This window comes from Hesperophylax consimilis, chromosome 29 (genome assembly GCF_061612785.1).
Source record: "Hesperophylax consimilis isolate HC1 chromosome 29, BYU_Hcon_1.0, whole genome shotgun sequence".
Lineage (NCBI taxonomy): Eukaryota > Metazoa > Arthropoda > Insecta > Trichoptera > Limnephilidae > Hesperophylax > Hesperophylax consimilis.
Window position 1 is genome coordinate 7,362,939 of NC_142864.1, and position 21,829 is coordinate 7,384,767.

A 21,829-nucleotide genomic window follows, 5' to 3' on the forward strand; every position below is an offset into this window, starting at 1 on the left:
GATAAAACCATTTCCCTCAGGGCGTTTGTCATCTTTGGGATGCTGTGTGGAGGGTTTATTTTGTGGAAAGGAAGTAGCGAAGCTGGGTCTTGAAGAGAGACATATTATACTAGGGAGGAAACACAGAGGCCGGCAAATCTTTCCATAGTCAAGTTGTTGAACTCAAGAACGAGTTGTAGAAACGACAAGTGATAAATTCAGTGTAATATACAGTGATAAAATTCAAATCAGTGTTAAAATATTAGGCACACGTTTTGCATGTTTCTTGACTGTGCACCGGTGCTGAAAGGATTAATGACCCTTTAAGGATGATTCAAATGATTATTTGTTCTTATGCCATTTACAGGGTGCGGCACGGAAACTTGCTGATTTGAAAAGTCAATAAAAGAAAAAGTACTTTATATATCGATTTTATTCTTTTTGTATCATCTAGTACACATTCTGAATTTTTGTTTTAACTAGTTTTAAAAATGACATCGGGCAAATGGCGGCCCTCATTAGTGATACACTGATCTACCCTAGATTTGAAGTTTCGCTCCACTCTTTCGAGCATATCGACGGGAATGTTGGTGATGGCTTGGCGGATGTTTTCCTTCAGGTGTTGCAAGGTCCGGGGTTTGTCGTTATAAACAATGGATTTGAGATATCCCCATAAATTGCCGCCTAGGAACGGGACCCGCGGGATGAATGTTAAACCGAGTACGGAAGGCACGTTGGGTGGCGACCACCGAATGACCGCTAGAAAAGTAAGCTTCGACGGCAAACGCACGCTGTTCCTTTGTCCAACGTATGACGCCAACTGGCTTGTAGTGTAACAAAACTTCAAGACCCCCTCTTTCCAATGAGACCCTCCCCACCCCTTTCTGACCACGCCTCGCTCGTCGGCGTCCAGTTCAAATCAGCAAGTTTCCGTGCCGCACCCTGTATTATGTAATATTTTATCTAGCTCTCTCATTAAAAATTTAGGCGTATTAGACTATCAAAAAATTTATATATAAAAATGCAAAAATCAGTCATTTTAAATACATGTAGGATAACGAAAGATTTTTTAAATATTTAAGTTGAGGGATCAGTAGGATTTATAGGCCCTGTTAGGAGTTCTACCGAGCCAAACCCTCTGATATGAAAATATCTGGAGTCGGTGAATTATTTTCCCATTTCATTGATCTCTGGTGAGTTGACGTGTTGTTCTTGTATTTATTATGCTTATATAATGCAATTGCATAATATCAATTGACTAGATGATCATTTGTAGAAAAGTGTGTGGAAGGGTTTAGTTTTTCCTATGGGGAAGATTTAACCCAGAAATAAAATCGGAAATTTATATTGTTGGGAAGATTGCTTCCGTTGAAGGAGACTTTTGTTAATTGTAATAATATCCAACTGACCATTGGTCTTCTCTAGCTGCAACAGCCTCCGCATACCATCTGCCGGGTAAAGAATCCCCGTCTCTCTGGTCACCGTGAAGGTGGCAAGGTGCTCCACGAGATAGGCGGGCCGGTGGCTCTGACCCGAGCCCATGGACCCCTCACGGGTGTCTCCGCCCGTCGGGTACGAGTCCCGCCCGTACCCCCCACTTGGCCCGCCGTTGTTTTTTAGGGCCATCATTAGGAAGGTAACCTGGAAACAAATTAAACAATCATTCAAATGTAAAACAATACTCTCTCACTAATCTGGGCAAAACGGGCAAGTGTCCAATTAGTGCGCCAAGCGTCAGAAAATAGTGCATGCTAAATTTAAAACAAATTCATAAACATTATTCACAAACCATCAGAGAAATATTCTTTTATGGACCTCTTGTATTTGGTAAGTTCGCAACTGAAAATATCAACCTTGGATAATACGCTATTGTAATTATCGCATAGTCTGTTCAGGCAAGAATTCTGCTTAGAGTTAGTTTTGCTTTGATCAACCCTGAACAGGACACAGGACATAAATTAATGTTTCTTTGTTTTGTCCCGTATGCGTTCCTATACCATTCATCCTGTTTCTTTTCAAAGTTTGTTCTTATTAGTGCCAGGAGTGTTTAGAGAGTGGCTTGAATGGTAAAATAAGATGGGGACTTGAGGAAAACTTTATGCGTTATCTCTGCACTGGAATGAGCTACGGAGTAGAATTAAATTCGACATTATGTAGTTTTTTAACAGTAACAATGTGGATTTCATGATAATAGATGAAGTGAATGGTAGAAAAAGTTGGGGATGCCCGAGGAAGAAATGAATCAAATAATTATTTGTGGTAAGTGATTTACGATCTATCATACAAAGAAACTGATCAGGTAAGTTATTCATTTCTTACCTATATGTTATGGTTGTGCGTTACAGTTACCGTCACTATCCGAGGGCCTAGAAAGAAAAAAATCACTAATAAGTTAAATAAATAATAATAATAAAAAAATAGTCATTTTAAATACATGTAGGATAACGAAAGATTTTTTAAATATTTATGTTGACGGATCAGTAGGATTTATAGGCCCTGTTAGGAGTTCTACCGAGCCGAACCCTCTGATATGAAAATATCTGGAGTCGGTGAATTATTTTCCCATTTGATCTCTGGTGAGTTGACGTGTTGTTCTTGTATTGTTTTGTATTTATTTTACTTATATAATGCACTTGCATAGTGTTGATTGACTAGATGATCATTTGTGGAAAAGTGCGTGGAAGGGTTTAGTTTTTCCTATGGGGAAGATTTAACCAGTAATTAAAATCGGAAAAATAAATTCAAGAACATAATAGCTATTCAATTTGGCCACCTGTCTTTAATAATCACATTAATATTGGAAGAGTCTAATGCAAATTTTTGAGGTGTATTGATTTTAGACTAGTAGGAATCATTTTTGCTAATGTCACCTATACAATATCATACTTGATAAAGTGACATACTGATTTTTGTGTTTGACAAACCCAGTACATAGATGTAAAATCCAAATAAAAAAAAAATGTACGAGGTCTACACTGCAATTGCAATGCTTTGTGATGTGTATGGTCACAATTCTTCAACGCCAATTGTTAGAATCAATTGACTATGATATTTTATTACACTCATTGAAATTGTTGAGGTTAAGTGATGGAAGAATTTTTTTTGTCTATCTCTAAATAGTATAAAATAAAGTCGCTATCCACGACTGTCTGTTTGTGCGCTTAGTTCTTCTAAACTATGCAACTGATTTTGATAGTGTTAGAATTTCTTTCGAAAGGTTTATACAGGGTGTCCGGAAACTCGTAGTACAAGCGGGAAACTGGTGAATCTATATCACATTTGGAGTCGATTTTGTAGTATATTTTTTTTTTATTTGAGCTTTCGTTATCGAGTAAATCGAGTTTGAAGTTGATTTTTTTTTTTTTTTTTTTAATCAAATTCTTATAAATTATTACTGAAGATCAAAGTACCCAACTAATTAAAACTATTCGAAAGTAAAACAAATGAAGAAACTCAGATTTGAAGCATTATTTTGAAATCACCCTTCATTTAACCCGGTGTAATCATAAAATATTTCTGCTCTGCAGGGTTAAAACATCTGTTATTCAACCCTAAACACCAGAAAAAACTTTAACCCTAAAATAGCCGAAAAATATTTTTTTTTGGTTTTTTTTTTTTTGAAAATGCTCAAATCAAAAAACTTTATGTTTTTTTGGGTTCCCCATGTGGTGTAGATTCTCCAGTAACTGCTTGTACTACGAGTTTCCGGACACCGTGTATATACAGGGTGTATCGGCACGTACCCGACAAACTTTAACCAGCTATTCCTTAGCACATTTGGAGTAAAAAATGTTATGGGCACTTTGCTGTATGGTAACATTTTTTTTCAATTAAAAACAAAAAATAAATAAAAAATCCACACTCCGTCACTGTCATTGGAATTGTTTCTCGTGTTAAACAGCTGTTATTAGCAAGTGTGTCAAAAAGTGTCCTCGCTCTTTCGTACACACTAAATAATAATAGTTAAAAATGAGACGAATGGTACCGTGCCATTTCGTTGTGATTGTAAAAGCGCGCCAACGTAGGTACATACGTACATTATTCAACGAAACTCGAACAAAATATTGCCAGACGGGTTTTTAAACTTTGACAAAGGATAAAACATTGGTGACATGTGGTGAAAATATGAATAGTAAATTTTTTATTAAAAAAAAATGTTACCGGACAGCAAAGTGCCCATAACATTTTTTACTCCAAATGTGCTAAGGAATAGCTGGTTAAAGTTTGTTGGGTATGTGCCGATACAACCTGTATAAAACATGGATATTATGTAGCCTGAACCGTCATTTAAAACCTTTATTGAGAGAAGCATTCTCAAATTCCCTTTCGCGTGGCACTTTCCCGCTCTTTTTCAGCACCTTATGTTGGACAAGTGGTCACCAGATGCTACACAAAAGTAAAGCGTCCCCTATGCGACTTTTGTTTACGGCATTCTTTCTCATTAGCGTTTTAAATTCCGTCGCTGGCGTTGTCGTTGCGAAGTAGCTCCGAATTTATAACGATTTTTCCCGTATATAATTATTTTAAGTGTATAATTATTTCAAGATAATACATTATATTATAACAGCGAGGCTGTTCGAAGTATTTTTAAAACAGAAATAATTTTTAACTGTTTAAAAAGATAAAACACGTGGTGAACACGACGGAAAAGTTCGTCGGCCATTTTGTGTTGTTTGTTTATTTACATTGTGTTTTGTGTACCTTGTGTTTTGTGTTTTGGTTTCTTGTCCAATTTAACAATGAGTGGCTCCGAGATGTCATCATCCGATTCGGTAGAGATGACGGTAGAAGAAGTTAACAAGATCATTTTGCCAAAACAAAATGAGCCGAAACGAAAGTTGCCGAAATCGACCAAATCTACGAAAAAACATCGCATTGATAAACTCACGGCTCAAGTGGAGCACATTAGCTCGTTTATTCAGGATTTTATGGCGGCTAAAACATACGAAGATAGGAGAAACTTGGATTCCGACGAGGACGCATCATCGGAAGATCAAGAGATACACGTGGAGAGAAATTCGCGATCTTCGCTAGGGATGGGATTAGTAAATCCTAATCATGAATTCAAGGAATTAAACCTATCGATGGCGGAAACCACGTGTAAGGAACCTACAGTTCCTAAGGCGGACGCAAACCGCGTAAAGAAAATCGAAGATTTACAACACTTCGGTTCGCCTGAATGGAACGAAGTAAGGTATGGGGAGGTCGTAAGAAAATACCTGGCCAACCCCATGTTCAACCAGTTGGAGGTTAATGGAGAGTTTCTGCATTTGAATAAGGCAGAGCAATACGCGGGGTCACTTGACAAATTTTGCGGGTCACTAAGCCATGCCCTGTTGCAGCAAAATGAGTGCCTCAAGAAATCTCTTCAGGAACTGGTAAACTGGAGTGCAGAGGAAGGCAAGGAATTGTCAGCAGGTTCCCTCTTCAAGAAAGTGGAGTCGCTATTTGCCCCGGATACGCAATATCAGACAGTGACCAAAGATGTCCTGCAGATGGTCTGTGGAAGGAGAGCAAATGCGATCCAGCATCGTAGGGATGCAATCCTTAACGAGATAAAGAGCCGCTACGTACGGGAGGCAGTCAAAAATATTCCTCCAGCAGCGGGTTATCTTTTTGAACCAATGAAGCTAGAATCCCAGATTCAGCGGATGGGAGGACTGGATAAATGCTTCCCACATTCAAGCTTCGACCCTCAGCCATCAACCAGCTCGCAGATGCCCAAGAAAGTGCCAGTGAGGAAGCCTTTTCGTGAGAGCAGGCCCTTTCGGGAAAGCAGGACGTTTCGGGACAACAAGCCCTTCCGAGACAACAAAGCCCCCCGCGGAGGGCGATCTAATCAAGATGCAAGAGGTGCGGACAAGAGGGGACCAGCCAAACCAAGAAGGAATTTTGGCAACAAGGATAGGCTATGACTATCCGGAGAAGGCGTTTCAGGGGGGGCAATTGCAGCACTTCATAAGCAAATGGGAAGAATTAGAAGCACCACCAGCACTGCTAACCATGTTGCGAGGGTACAAGCTACCCTTTCGGCAGAAACCCCCTCTAAGTATAGTGGCAGACACGGTAAGCTCAACTTATAAAACCCAAATCACAGACGAAATGACACGACAAATAGACAAAATGAAAAAGGAAAAGATATTGGAATCAGCTTCAATATCGCCTTCCTTTCTGTCACGGATGTTTCTCATACCGAAGCAAGACGGGTCATTTAGGCCGGTCTTCAACCTTCGTCGTTTGAACAATTTCTTAGCTATTAGCAAATTCAGACTTATTAATGTTAATAAGGTTGCAACATTTATTCAACCAGGCGACTGGATGGTTAAAGTGGACCTTTCTCAAGCCTACTTTCACCTTCCAATTCATGAGAATCATCGCCGTTTTTTGAGACTGATTTTTAATGGAGAACTGCTTCAAATGACATGTTTGCCTTTTGGACTAGCCTCAGCTCCAAAGGTTTTTGCTTCACTTACCAATTGGATAGCGCAAAAATTAAGAGACAAAGGTCTCAGAATAATTGTTTACCTAGATGATTTTTTGATAGTACATCAAAATGAAAATATATTGAAAATGCATACATTCGAAACTATTTCAATGTTACAAACTCTTGGGTGGATAATACAATTCAGTAAATCCACTCTGTGTCCAGTTCAGAAAATTGAATATTTGGGAATTTCATGGAATTCAAGGGACGGCTTAAAAGGCCTCCCGCAAACTAAAATAGCGAAAATAACAAATTTACTGAAACAATACATTAATCTAGGAAGGTGGTCACTTGAGCAGGCCCAGAGCTTCTTGGGTACCCTCAATTTTGCTAGTTTCGCCATTCATAGAGGCAGGCTTAACCTTCGCATGTTACAGTGTGCCAGTCGCAAGCTGCCTGCATTCAAACCGAGACGACTCCATCCCATTCCTCGAACAGCGATAGAGGAGCTGAGATGGTGGAGCAGGTCCCTGCAGACGTGGTCACCAATGCATCAAGCAGTGATTCGTCATACCCTCACGACCGACGCCTCGGACTGGGGATGGGGTGCGCAGCTAGACGACCTCAGATTGAGTGGAGCTTGGTCCCAAACACAGCAACCTCTCCACAGCAATGTCAAGGAAATGCTCGCCGTGCTGGCAGCACTTACTCCTCACGGGCCAGAGCTGTCAGACTCGGGTCTCCTGATCCAGTCAGACAACAAATCGGTGGTTGCGTACCTTCGCAACGAAGGCGGCACACGATCCAAGACATTGCTCGAAGCGACTCGTCAAGTCCTTCAGATGACAGACACGTATCGCATTTCACTGTCTGCTCACTACCTACCAGGAAGGTTCAACGAGGTGGCAGATCAACTCTCCAGAAAACGCGAACCTCCGGAGTGGCATCTTTTACCAGCAGCAACAAAATTGATTTTTGCAAAATGGGGGAGACCAACTATAGACCTGTTTGCATCGGAGACAGCTCACGTTGTAGAAGATTATGTGTCCCTAAATGTATTCGACAAAGAGGCAAGTTTTGTCAACGCTTGGACTCGAGAGTGGGATTTTCCTCTAGCTTGGGTGTTCCCCCCTCCGTGCCTCATGCCGAGAGTTCTCGCACACCTCAACCGGGCCAAGGGCCTATACCTGATTGTAGCCCCGAGATGGAAGAAAGTATTCTGGAGACCAGACTTGAAAAGTCGAGCGACGAGCCCTCCTTTCACCATAATGAACCTGACAGAAGTGCTGATAGACACCAGAACCTTGAAACCCCCTCCACAAGTAGAGGATTTTATTTTGGAGGTGTGGAAGTGCCGGGGTGGAGTCAGTCATTAACAGATTGGTCGGACAAACAGAAAGAATTTTTAAAGTCAGGTTGGAGAGAATCCACACTTAAAACATATAAACCGGCATGGCTTAGGTGGCAAAAGTGGGCATTAAATCACGGGGTAAACCCGAATGTCCCTACAGGAAGTAACCTGGCAAGATTTTTAACAGATCTTAGTTTAGAAGACAATTTTTCTCCCAGCACAATTCGACTCCATAAATCGGTAGTAACAACTTTCAGTAGCCCGGAAGAAGGAAACCTAAGCTCACACCCTCTAGTCAGACAAGTTCTCAAAGCCGCAGCATTAAAGCATCCTAAACTGTCTAAGCCTCCTATCTGGGATCCCAGAATGGTGTTGACCTGGTTAGAAGCTAACCCACCCAAAAAGTTGAGTCTCTTTGAAGTCTCGAGAAGGGCAGCGACTTTACTTTTGTTAGCTTCGGGACGAAGAGTGCATGACCTGACCTTGTTACAGTGTTCGCCAGACAAACTATTCATAAATGAGGAAGGGGTCTCGTTATGGCCAGTTTTCGGATCCAAAACTGACTCTGCTACATACCAACAGTCAGGTTGGAGGTTGAGAAACGGAAATCAGCCAAATATAGACCCAGCATACTGGATTAAGAAACTGATTGAAACCTCCAAAGAACGGAGGGAAACAAAGCAGAATTTAACAGAACTCTTCATCACTACATCGGGAGCAGTTAAGGCAGCTTCAAGAACAGTCATCGCCCGTTGGGTCAAAACAATTCTAGAAGAAGCTAAGATCACAGCTGCCCCGGGAAGTGTACGGGCAGCAGTGGCGTCACTTAACTGGCTGGATAATTTTAGATTGGATGACATCCTGGCTCGAGGGAACTGGAGGAGCCGGGACACCTTTGCCAAATTCTACAGAAGGGAAGTTAATACTCCCCTAGAGGTAAATAGGGCATTGTCTGTAGCCTCCCTATTCCACCCACTGTAACACGTGAGTAGGTATTCCAGTTTTTGACGTATTATAATAGATCACATTAGCGTTAGTGGTCACCAGTCGATAACAAACAGATCTCAATAAAGGTTTTAAATGACGGTTCAGGCTACATAATAAAATAGTTTTACCTACCAATAAAACTTATATTATGTACCTAACCTCATTTAAAACCTAGGCAATCACTGCCTGGTGAGAACTAATGAGAAAGAATGCCGTAAACAAAAGTCGCATAGGGGACGCTTTACTTTTGTGTAGCATCTGGTGACCACTTGTCCAACATAAGGTGCTGAAAAAGAGCGGGAAAGTGCCACGCGAAAGGGAATTTGAGAATGCTTCTCTCAATAAAGGTTTTAAATGAGGTTAGGTACATAATATAAGTTTTATTGGTAGGTAAAACTATTTTATTATATTTATAGAAAGTAGAGAAAAGTCAAAATTTATCAAGTCGTAAAAAGATTATTTTTGGGCGCTTATATTGCTAATGCTGGCTAAACCTTATGAGATACATCAAAATCATGTACTACGGAATTGTATGTCTTGAACAGGTCTACAGAAAAGTTCATGATGGTATATGTGTATATCCTAAGGATAACCCCCAGCAACACCGAGTACACGTCAGCTAGTCAGTTATATAAAATTGTAACTTATCAGTTGGTTAGCCCTGATATATTGATGTGGATTCACTTTCATGTTCCCTACGATTAGATCGAGGTTCAATGTTATGTATTATTGTGACAATTGTACTACGGTTTAAGCTACAGTTCTGTTATAAATAGATTACACACAATTGGTAACTCTTTTGCTAATGTAGCTGCTGTTTTTAATATGCCTCTAATGAAGTATAAAGTGCATATTTTAACGAGGATACTGTATATGAGGTTTTTTTTGTTTTTATTTTTCATTTGATTTCATTTACTTTGTACTGACATATTTTTTCTTTTGTTTTGTTTACTTATAAAAAATAATTTGATTACCGCACTGATAGAGAAATATCAGACGTCATTTGGAATCTATAACAAACGAAATCTAGTTTAAAAGCAACACTCAACTGTGGTTTATGAAGCGATACGTGTTTGTTTTCCTTTCTATTTTTGCAAGTGATACATTAATTACCCGTGATCTCGTAATGTCGTTTGATACAAAATTATACAGGTGTTTTTTAATTAACACACGACGATCAATAAATAATAGAAACAAGGGAGATGGGACTTTGTTCTTACTAACACACCAAACACATGATTTTCATCGCATAGCTGCTTTGATGTGCAGTTTGGTCATAGCTTGGCGACAGTCGGCATGCAAACATGTCATATCTAGCATTGTTTCTATTATCTATACAGCTAATCCTGCTTAGTATCTATATTTTGGAGAGAGTTCAGAAGAAATTTCTGAGATTTTTCTGAAGGAGTATGGCTGCTACCCGACTATCCTACTGACTTTTATTGGACATACTCGGAATGAACCATCTACGCGCCAGAAGGGATGTGCACATTGCTCAACATTTCTTCAGACTGATTCGTGGATGGTTTGAAAACTCGCTTATCATGGAGAATATTCATTTCTGTGTTCCCAATGGTTATCTCTGTCACCCACAGTGTAAACTGTTCTATCTCAAAGCCTACAGGACTAACTTGCCAATCAGAGAGCATTCTTGCTGTTGAACAGAATCAATTAGAATATTGACGCACTTAGCATCAGTGAAGCTGCTTTAAAACGGCAAGCCTTGCTGCTGCAGGTAAGTACCATTAGAAACATATTAAGCGTATTTAAAAATAATGCTTTAATAATTTTTATTTATGCTTCATTTTCAATGGGGACCATTCTGGAGCGAGTGGGACTATGGCATCATTAATTTGGGGTATGTTGTGATACTGAAGGGCGTGGGGAAGAAAAGGATACAATTCTAAATGGTGGAATGGTTGGACCAGAACAATACTAAATAGTGGAATGGTTGTACCAGGACAATACTAAATGGTGGAAATGGTTGTACCAGGACAATACTAAATGGTGGAAATGGTTGGACCAGGACGATACTAAATGGTGGAATGGCTGGAACAGGACGATACTAAATGGTGGAATGGTTGGACCAGGACGTTACTAAATGGTGGAATGATTGGACCAGGACAATACTGAGAATATTTACAAATATTCATTAATTATCATAAGTAATCAAATATCTCGATAACTACAAACAGTTGAAAATGAATACCAACTTCAAAGTTCCATCCATATTTAACCCATCAGCGATGGGTCACGACTTTTATTAAGAGCTAGAGCCACGGTACCACCTCAATATCTTCGTACGGCTCAAACAATTGACTCAATTTAACGAGAGCCGTGTCCTCAGAGTGTATGAGCAATGAGAATACTGTGCTCGCCCGATATGACTCGTCCGATACGGTTCCTCCGGTATGGCTCCCAGCATAAACGTATGAATGATCGTACAACTCTTGGTACCGGTAAGCCGCATCGTACGATGAGAAAAATAATATGCTAGGTATTTAGAAGGTTATGGTACATATGTCCAAGTCCAGATGTCAGACTGTCAAACACCGTTAACGTCTCTCGAGTAGGTGATACGGTTTGCCGGGAGTCGTACGAATACGAGTCATTAACCCTAGATAACTAATCGCTTGTCGAGGCGACGACGCGCTACTCGGCGAAAATCGAAATCACCTACTTCCCCCAGTTCCTCGACCTTGACTCTTTCATTACCTTCCTAATTTGAGTAAACAGTGCAGCACGTGACGCGATTGCGGCCACACGCATACTAGGACGTGCCCTATGACCATCTCGTCGTTCGCTGGACGAAACTTTAGTTATAACAATTTTTATTTTTAAGGTACGTACATTCATATATTCTTATATTTATTGTTAATTTTGGCGAATCTTCTACAATAGAAACTCCGGTTCCATCTACGTCAAACGTGCGTAAAATTAGCTACCTGTGTCCATCCAAGGCCCGGAGGATGACCAAACACCGTTGCACCAGATGTAGAAAGGCTATTTGCGGTCCACATATTGTTGACATGTGTGGTCACTGTGTAGACAGCGGCGTAGCTACCTAGGGGCTACGCGGGGCAGTGCCCCAGGGCCCTCAAGCTCAGGGGGCCCTCGAATCCTTACCAGAAATATCAACCAAACTGAACTTTTGGAAATTTCTCCCATTTTCAAAATAAGTATAACAGGTTGCAACTTGCAACCCCACTTTATTCATGACAACTCAGTTGAGAGAAATTCAAAAGTTATGCCTAGGGAATTCCCCTAAATTCTTTCTGTAGTCTGTAGATTGGCAGTGTTGTCAATTTGACGGATAGTGATATGTGCGTCATTCCCCAACGACACTTGTAACGTATTAAAATATGGATAAAAAGAAGAAACCCAGTGGTGCATTTAAACGCAAACAACGCCAAGAAAGAGAAGATAGTAAACAAAAATTGACCAAAATAGACAAGTTTTTTAGTCAGCCTTCTGCAAGTACATCTGGCCAAAATATTTCTATTGATAGTGACTCAAAAAATGTGGTAACTGCAGTGTTGGTTGAGAAGCCTACTGAAGAAGATTCGACAATTATTGCAGTTGGAGATACCTCCGCCGCCGATCATGTGAACGTGCATGACACACATAAGAGCGGAGGGTTTGGAGCAGTTTGGAGGAACCACAGACCTCTACATTTTTCGAAAATGTGTACAATAAATCTTCTTATGACTTGGGAAACTTCACGAACAAAATATGAAGTGATAACGAAAAACATCTTGATATGGGGCCTTTACAGCCTTCATTCTTCGTGTTCTAAATATGGGCCAGTTAATCGTTTTTGGTTGTGTTATTCCAAAATACTAGAAGCTGCCTAACGCAGAGTACGTGCCACACATATTTAAATTTGGTGATGAATTATGCCGTTAGCAGTTGTGTGGAAATACAGATTTTTTTCGCAACGTTGCAAGATTTGTATAACTTTTTCGGAAACAGCATCAAACGTTGGGATCTACTGTCAAAATTCACTGGCGAATCGGACACCACTCTAAAAAAACTAAATCCGGCTAGATGGTCCAGTAGGGTCAATACGATATCTGCAATAAAACTTCGTTATTTTGATATTATCAAAGCATTATCAGAAACAGTTCTAAAGAGTCCTAATAAAGATGAGCGTAGTGAAGCAGAGAGTATTAAAACAAAAATGCTAAATTTCGAGTTCGTGTTGCTTTGCGAATTCATGCACAGTGTATTGAACGACATCAATTATGCATCCAAAATTTTACAAAAATGCGACATCAATTTGGGCGAGGCGAGTAAACTTTTAGCAGAGACCAAAGCAAAGTTGCAAGTTTATAGAAATGATTTCGAATTATTCAAGTGCAAAGCCAGTGAAACTGCAAGGAAATATGGTATTGATACCCATTTACAAGAAAAAAGGCATTATCAAAGAAAAAACATTTTGATGAATTAGCTGCTGATCACCGATTTCCAAACCGAGAAAAATATTTAAAATTGAGATTTTCAATAATGCACTAGACACAGTAATATCTCAATTAGATACACGTTTTATTGGTATGAGTGTAGTCTGTCATATTTTCGATTTTCTAACACCAACATTTTTATTACATGTTGATGAAGCAACTTTATTACAAAAGTGTGACGAATTCCAAAGAAAATATTCAGATATAATAGGCCCTAGTTTTTCACTTCAATTTATTAATATTTACCATCTAGTTTTACCTCAACTAACTCAAGCATGGACTGTTCACCAATTATGTAAGGAAATAATGAGCAAATATGGAGTGCTAGAATGCGACCTAACGGAAGTATTTGAAAAAATAATTGTTACCCTTTGTGCTATGCATAAAAAACCTTGTCTTAAACATTAGTTTACCAAAAAAAATAATAATTAATTATTTAAGAAATAAGATGGGCCAAACTCGACTCCGACATTTATCGCTAATAGCAATAGAAAACAAAACCGCATCAAGCCTGGATTTAAACGAAGTCATTGATACTTTTGCGAAAACTAAAGCTAGGAAAAAATTGTAAATATAATTGTTATTTAGTCAGTTGGTAGGCCCGACTTTTATATAATAAACCCTTGAATCTTCTCTATTTCGTTTTATCAGCCAAACCTTCACCAAGTATTAATTGTAATTTATGTTGTTACTGTTTAATATTTTTATTACCTGCCCTGCAGTCTGCAGTACACAAAAAAGAGCTTAAGTAGCTTAGCATTTTTAAAGTGTTTGTATATTTCATATTTTTATTTGATAAAACCTAATCAGTTTACATAGCAGTGGGGCCCCATTTTTTCATTTGCCCCAGGGCCCTTGGTTACCTAGCTACGCCACTGTGTGTAGACTGATATTTTGATATTAATTTGTTCATTATAAACCTTACTTTTGTGCCATGTAACAAGTTCCTATCTTAATGAAATATTTTTGATTTATTTCTAGTGTTTTATTGCGTAGTCCACTCGACGAAAGTGTAGTTACAATGAAACAATGAAAACATTTTAGTTATCTAGGGTTAAAAAGAGTTAGCTCAATTGTGTGGCTCGTTCATGAACGACTCATCAGTATCCTGCATACAACAAAAGAACTAAAAAATAACGAATCAATATTGAATTTTACATAGAACAAAAAACATCACCACCTGCATAATTTCAACAAAATTCTTTGATAAAAATAGTTATAGGCATGTCAATAGTAATTACTATCCTTGGAACAGTGGTTCCCAATTCAAGAAGACACAAAAAGTTACATAATTATAATATGATAGTATCTGAAGCAATGAGCGTTGCTTGAGCTTTATTCTACTTCAAGCCTGTGACAGATCACGCTATCTTTTCGTGGCTTTGACTATTTCAGCTTATCGCCTGCCATACATTCCCATTGGTAGTGTATGGCAAGTGATATGCGGAAATAGGCTAAGCCATGATGTTTATAGCGTAATATGTCGCCTAAACTATTAAACGCCAGCGTATCCTTAAAGATACAATTGAAAAATCATTTCTCTGAATATAACTAGCTGACATATTGTAGATTATATACAAATTTTGTAAATGTATAAACACATTATCTGATAAGTGGAATTTAAAAATTAACATTTTGCAAAAAACAAGTAAGTTAGGCGAAAATAGAATCAGATGGTGCGCGGCGAAAAGCACTGGTACACCAAGAGCCAAGGGGTGGCTTTTCGAAATCTCATGTGGGCGGTGACTTTCCTTTTCATTTGAAGCGTGCAAAATTTCATCAATATCAGAATAAAATTCCACATATAATCTTGGAAGCAGAAATTAATCCACTTCTCAACATCCGATCGAGCTGAAACTTGAATAATAGACTGGTTGTCGATGATAATGCATTCTATCTACTTTTGGTGGCAATCGCATACACACAAGCGGACATATACGTAAATTAATGAAATCGGATGACATTACAGCAGTTAATATACTAAATAAATGTCAGTCCTACCCGAACGGCAATTAGTGTGGTTAGTAGATTTGTAGACTCTAGTTTCTGGGTAGGAAGGTTCAATTGTCAGTCAAACCAAAAATATATATAGGTACATATATATATTTTTTAATTTAAAAAACTTTTTAAAAGAGATGTATTAATTTTTTGTTTTTTAATGAGTTTTATTATTCACAATGTACATTTATACGTAACAAATGTACATTGTGAATAATAAAACTCATTAAAAAACAAAAAAAGTCTGGAAATTGTTACATAGTGAATGCCAAAGAAATACAAAAAAGAGATGTATTAAAGTAAATTTTCATTTATTTTTTACTCATTTAATTGCCTGCAGAGAAAAACGCACCTTTCTCTGTATCAGCTAGGCGGGTCACAAATAATGCATGTTCTAAAAAGTTTGAGAACCCCTGCCTGTGGATAAATATTATGTGGGTAGCTATTGCATTGAACATAAACAGAAATAGCATTCGTGCCCATTGCTAAATAACATCAATACCTCCTACGAAAATTATCTACTGTGGATGGTTGCAAAATGTATGCAGAATTCAATCATGGTTGGGTTACACGGAATGCTGAAACACCAAGAATGGCAATAACTTAAACTGGGATGGTTAATATATTATTGATTTGTCCTTCTGACAGTTGTGAAATTAGTATGTAAGGTTTATGAAACCAATAAATTGACTTCGCCCAGACAGAAAATGCTTAATATAATAAATGTTGTAACTATAAATAATGAATAAATATTGGACAATTTTTATAGCGCCGCTTTTGTGAGTTATCACCTCAGGAGCGCTTTACAGTTGATGCAGGTATTAAAAAAATATAAATATTACCAAAATAAAGTGAAGTTAAGTAAAGTAAAATGAAGAACAGGAACAGTTGAGACTCTGCAGCAAGAATCCTAGGTGGTGAAGGAACTGTACCAGCTGCTGCAGCGAGAGAGACTAGCGCGTCCACCAACAGTGCCAGCACGAGGTTCGTCATCCGTTCAGGTATGTGTCTGCTGCTAATATAGCGCTGACATGTGTCTGCTGCTAATAAAGAGCGCTGACACAATATCCTCACATAGATAACAGACCTTGGCAGCACCGCTGTGATGTTCGTTTTCGACGTTGACTTTTAGACTCTTTCCTGGCTCTATCTAAGAATCACGCCGTTTTTTCGCAGGGGTAGGCAGGTAGGATCGATCGCCAAACATATCGGTCTTGGAACACACTCCTCGCTTCATTCACATGAGCTAAATTTTCATCATCGGCCAGCTGATTCTATATTCATAATAACTTAATTGCTAACTAACTAACTAAACATTACGACATTTCTCCGCAGGGGTAGGCAGAGAGGATTGACCGCCAAACAGCTCGGTCTTGACACACACTTCTTGCCTCATTCACATTCATACATCATCTCATACATTTTTTTATTGTTTAAATTATAACACTGTTACAGTAATAAACAGAATATATGGCAAAAACAAAATAGTGAAATACATTTACAAGGATTCTACGCCAATTAAGAGAGCTAGCTCTTGAGCTTGGTGTAGGAGTTTTTTAATAATTTTAATACATTTTAGTGTACAAATAGTGTAAAAAATAGAAAAAAAAAATAGTGTACAGTAAATATAATCTTAAATACTAGGATGTTGTAACGTTAAAAATTTATAATAGTACATGAAATGAAGTGGTTGGTGATGTTATGGTTGTTAATTTTAATATAATTTGATCTTTTTTTTAAATGATATCAAATCTGTCATTTTTTTTATTTCTTCGGGAAGACTATTGAAATATTTTATGCATTTGTAAAAATAATTATTGTGCATTTGTTGTGTTGAAAATAGAGGAATTCAGATGTTATACTTATGCCTTAGTGATTTAAGTTAAAAAAAAATTATTACATTTTTTGTAAATTTGTAATATTGAATCTTTTTTATAAAGGTCTTCAATTTTTGGTACTTTTAAAATGTTGCTGAAGGAAATGTTGGTTGTTTTTTTCAAAATTACTATACATAATAATTAGAATAATACTCTTCTATTATTCTGACTCTTGACATGGCCCGACTCAAGTATCTGATTCACTTGTGTTTATATCCTTGAGGATAAAACGGTGTCGGCACTCGAGAAGTTAATTGTCCCTTTCTTAATCTTATCCATTATGCTTACTTCATCCTTGCATTCTTTCCGGATATCCACATTTGTAACATGGTCATACATGCGCCTCAGGCAGAGCCGGTTCTATGGTCACCAAGCATAGCTAAAGCCATTTCAAGCAACATATTAATTCAGATAATAATAACATTAGAGCTATGGTTTACGACATAGTTTTGCAATAAATTATTTATTTATTTATTAACTGACATCATCCAAATTACAAAATAATAACACGAATACAGTAAAATGAAAAATACAAGAGTAGACAAAGGTATATGAAAGCAAAGACATAAGGTAGATATAATATAAGAAAATAAAGTGACAAGTCGAATCAAGTCAAGAATACGCCGTGGGTCAGGACCACGGGACATTTATAATATTCCGTCACTTGTTTAGCGACTGGCAAAAATCATTCAGACTTATCCCAAAAAAGTTAAGGTTTTGACTTGAGTTGACCAGTCTACACATTCTGGACAATGGTGAATAATATCCATAATTTGTCGAATGATGGTTGAGGAAGAGCTGTTCATTATTTCTGAGTCTTTGCGAGGGGATATTGAAGGGAATGAGTTGCAGTAGAGTAGGTGAATCAATAATACCATTTATAATTTTGAAGAAACAAATGAGGTTATTTCTTTCCCGACGGACTTCCAAAGGAGAGAAGTTTAGAGTTAGTTCAATTTCATCATATGAGTATTGGCCTTTTTCTAATCCTAGCCTCCTAGAAATCCCTCTTAAGAACCGATGTTGAACAGATTCAATGCGTCGAATGTGGACAGCATAAAAAGGAGACCAGATTATAGTGAATTAAATTATAGTGAATTTGCAGCAAAAACTGAAGTATAGATACTCTCAGTATCGCCCTGGTGAAAGACTACTATTTAGAATCGAAAAGTTGCTTAAAATATCTTTAGCAGTGTTTGGTGATCTCCTTCTAGATACCTTCCGCTACACATTTATTTCCCCTCCCTTCAGCCTCATAGCATACTCCCATTGGCACCGGTTAGCAGGGAGCAGTTGGGACTCTTGCGCGGTATTCAAATAAAAGAATAATTAAGAAAACATCACAAGGAAGTTTTAAAGATAATTTTTTATTATTATTGAACATTTCAGCAATGAAATTACCACAATATCAACATGGTTGTTATTGCGTGATATAAAATTATTTTAATTTACCAATCAAGGTTTAAAGTTGATACAAATATCAAATGAACAAATTGTAATCCGTTTTCAATGCTGCGGCAAGACTTATTACATGTATAAATATGTGTTCCAACATTTCATAGCATCTCAAAAACCTTCATCATCATCATCACTTTTGGCTCTACAACCCCTGGTGGGTCTTGGCCTCCTCAAGAGTCTTCCTCCACTCATCTCGGTCCCGCGCCAGCTCTCTCCAGTTTCGAAGCTCCAAGGCAGACAAATCTTTGAGGACGTTGTAGCTCCATCTTAACCTTGGCCTTCCCAGGCTCCTTCTCCCTATCGGTCTTGAGCTCAGCAGGGACTTTGACTCTTGATGCCCGGTCATTCTCTCCACATGACCTAGCCACCGAAGTCTTCCCAGTTTTATGAACTTTGTGACGTTTAGCTCCTTAAACAGAGTATAGAGCTCATTGTTATAACGTCTGCGCCAAAATCCATTTTCTAGAACCGGTCCGAAGATGCGCCTTAAAATTTTCCTTTCAAAAACGTCCAGTGCTCGCTCATTCTTCTTAGTTAGAACCCAAGTCTCGGCTGCGTACGTAAGCACTGGTCTAATTTGTGTTTTGTACACTAATACCTTGGTGGTTCTGGAAAGCAGTCTAGATTTTATTTGTTTTTATAGGCGGAAATAGCAGCGGTTTGCATTCACGAAAAAACCTTCACTGACTAAAATATCCTGAAACAATCTAGTTCGAGCTCTGCTGGGTGGTATTTATTTCATAGAATGGCTCCGGTTTACTTATAGGACAAGTGTATTCGGGAAAATACCAATTCACGACAAGTCAACCCTTAGGTCAGCAGCGTCATCAGATATCAGTAGGTTGAAGGAACCAAAGAGCACACCAGATACTAAGATACTATACTATATATATATATACTAGATACTAAGGTATTGAGGGCAATGAGCGGGCTGACGAACTAGCAAGGAAAGGGGCGAAAGCACCACTTGTAGGATCCGAGCCGGCCGTAGGAGTAGCAGCTTGCCACACAAAACTACATAGCAAGAGGTGGGTCAAATCCCAACACTGGAAGGAATGGGAGAGGGCACCTGGAATGAGACAATCCAAAGTACTCATAAAAGGACCAGACCCTAGACGGACCTCTCTATATGGACTACTCGATATGGACAGAAACTCGCTGAGGGAACTGGTAGGACTACTAACGGGACACTGCCATCTCAGGAGACACATGCAGATATTGGGAGTGGAAAACACCAATAGATGCAGATAGTGATGTATAAATTCCCGGGAATTTATTTCTGGGGAATATTCCCAGGAATATTCCCGGGAATATTCCCCTGGACGGGAAATTTTGGGAATTTTGATTTTAACAACATAATACCTCAAAAAGAATAATATTTATTAAATAAAAAATAAAATATACACACATATGGTACATATAGAGCAGGATAGATCCATAAAAACTATTCCCATATATATAGGAATAGGATCCAAGAGAAAAATAACAAAAAAATACCGATCAAAATTATTTTAAAGTGAGTAGTATCTCTATATAATTGTATACTGTACAGTATTAGTAGCCTATATACACTCTATGCTAGTAAACGGTACATATAAAAAATCAATCGTAAAACTGTAAAAATGACACAACTTCACAGGTCGGTACTGTTCATCTGATGATACCAATTGGACACTGACACTATCAACTTCGCTTCCACTTTCACCTTCATATTCTTCTTCTTCTTCTTCATCTGACCCGGAGGAAGTTGTTGCCAACTCAGGATTATCTACGTTTTCTTCTTCCTCAGCACAGTCAATTGGATGTTTGCGTTTGCGAGTACCAGATAGGTTTGAAACATTATGATGCGAAGCAATCTGCTCATCCGTGGAAGAAAGGGTTTTCGTGGGAGCAACTTGAGAGACTCTTTCAGAGGAAAGAAGTTTCCAATTGTGTGCCACAAATGTTATTTTCCCTGCTCCTTGAGTTGTTAGACGATTCCTTCGTGTTGTATGAATGCGACTAAACGTGCTAGAAGATCTCTCAGTGGCTGCTGAAGTAATGGGAGCAGTCAATATTCTTATGGCAACCTGTGACAAATCAGAACATCCGCACATCCCCTTCCACCAGGTCACTGGCGTGATTTTATTGACACACTTCCATAGGAATGTCTTGCTCCATGATTCACAAGAACATTTGCACTATCAACAGTCTCCATATGACTTGCTACTTGGTCAATGAATTCAAGTGCTTCAAGTTGCTGTGCGTGGCTTAGCAGATGTCCTTGGGAACCTGGATCTAGTAGGGCAGCAGCCAGATATATTGGAGCAATAGCAAATTCTTTGCGCTGCGCCGCCTTTTCCAGTATTTGCTTCTCTTCGGCATGTGACAGTAGAGACGTTGGAAGAGTTTTACTTAGGATGGGTTGTTTCGGAGAATTTGAACAATTCATCAAATTTCAACGTACATTTTCGGGTTCTGTGAAAGTCCTATTCAAGTTCTGTTATTATATCATTGTAGGCTAGTTGCTTGACAAAACTGAAATAAAAACAGAACTTGAAAATAAATGTTGAAATTTGATGAATTGTTCAAATTCTCCGAAACAACCCGTCCTTAGACTGCTCTCAATATCCTCAAAAGCATACAATGCTTTGTGTGTTAGTGGATCGTCTCCCTCTAGCTGTGTAATCCAGGAAACAATCGGTCGCAGAACATCGTCTAATGATGTCACTCTTGTCCAGTAAACATCATCGTCCAACAGGCTGTTCTTCATATCACGAAGTAAAGATGAGGCAGCTTCGTTTACTGCAAATGTTTGCAGGCTTACTTTACATGCTAACACTCAATAAAGCATCCAAGAGAAGTGTAGAAACCATTTTATTAATAATAAAATAAATTCCCCGTTTTCGGGAATTTATTTCAGGTCGGGGAATATTCCCGGGAATATTCCTGTTCCCGGGAATATTCCCCGGGGACCTACGGGGTCTACATCACTAGATGCAGGACATGTGAAGAGGATGAAGAGACTCCAATTCACCTATGGTGCCAATGTCCTGCCCTGGTGGGAACTAGGCTCAGATACCTGGGGAGACATACAGTAGAACCAGAAGACATAGCCACATACCCAATAACAACCCTGGTGAACTTTATTAAAGGGACTGGGTTGTTGTTAAAGGATTGAGGTAAAATGGGGGATAGCACAATGGGCTTATGGCCTAAGTGCTCACTACATCTAAACCATCTACGCTTAAAAAAAAAATACTAACTTCAGATACTAATTTGGGTGAGCGTCAGGACCCAAAGCTTGAAGTGGACT

General features: G+C 38.6%; 2 protein-coding genes across 3 annotated transcripts in view; one reads left to right on the forward strand and one right to left on the reverse strand.

Moving 5' to 3' along the window:
- Positions 1 to 21,829, reverse strand: part of LOC149409835 (epidermal growth factor receptor kinase substrate 8-like protein 2) — a 109,005-nt gene that overhangs the window by 53,044 nt on the left and 34,132 nt on the right. Inside the window, exons 2-3 of one of the 2 annotated variants that reach the window (XM_089649230.1) lie at positions 2,299 to 2,345; positions 1,389 to 1,620 (exon numbers count right to left, since the gene is read on the reverse strand). In XM_089649230.1, the coding sequence (XP_089505356.1) occupies positions 1,389 to 1,608 (220 nt within the window). In that variant the 5' untranslated portion in view covers positions 1,609 to 1,620; positions 2,299 to 2,345. The remainder of the gene's footprint in view (positions 1 to 1,388; positions 1,621 to 2,298; positions 2,346 to 21,829) is intronic. The other variant, XM_089649232.1, reaches the window with a different exon arrangement.
- LOC149409836 (uncharacterized) lies at positions 5,687 to 7,914 on the forward strand. Its single transcript, XM_089649368.1, has 2 exons — positions 5,687 to 6,045; positions 6,841 to 7,914. The coding sequence occupies exons 1-2, from the start codon at positions 5,824 to 5,826 to the stop codon at positions 7,777 to 7,779; spliced, it is 1,161 nt and encodes a 386-aa protein (XP_089505494.1). The 5' UTR covers positions 5,687 to 5,823; the 3' UTR covers positions 7,780 to 7,914.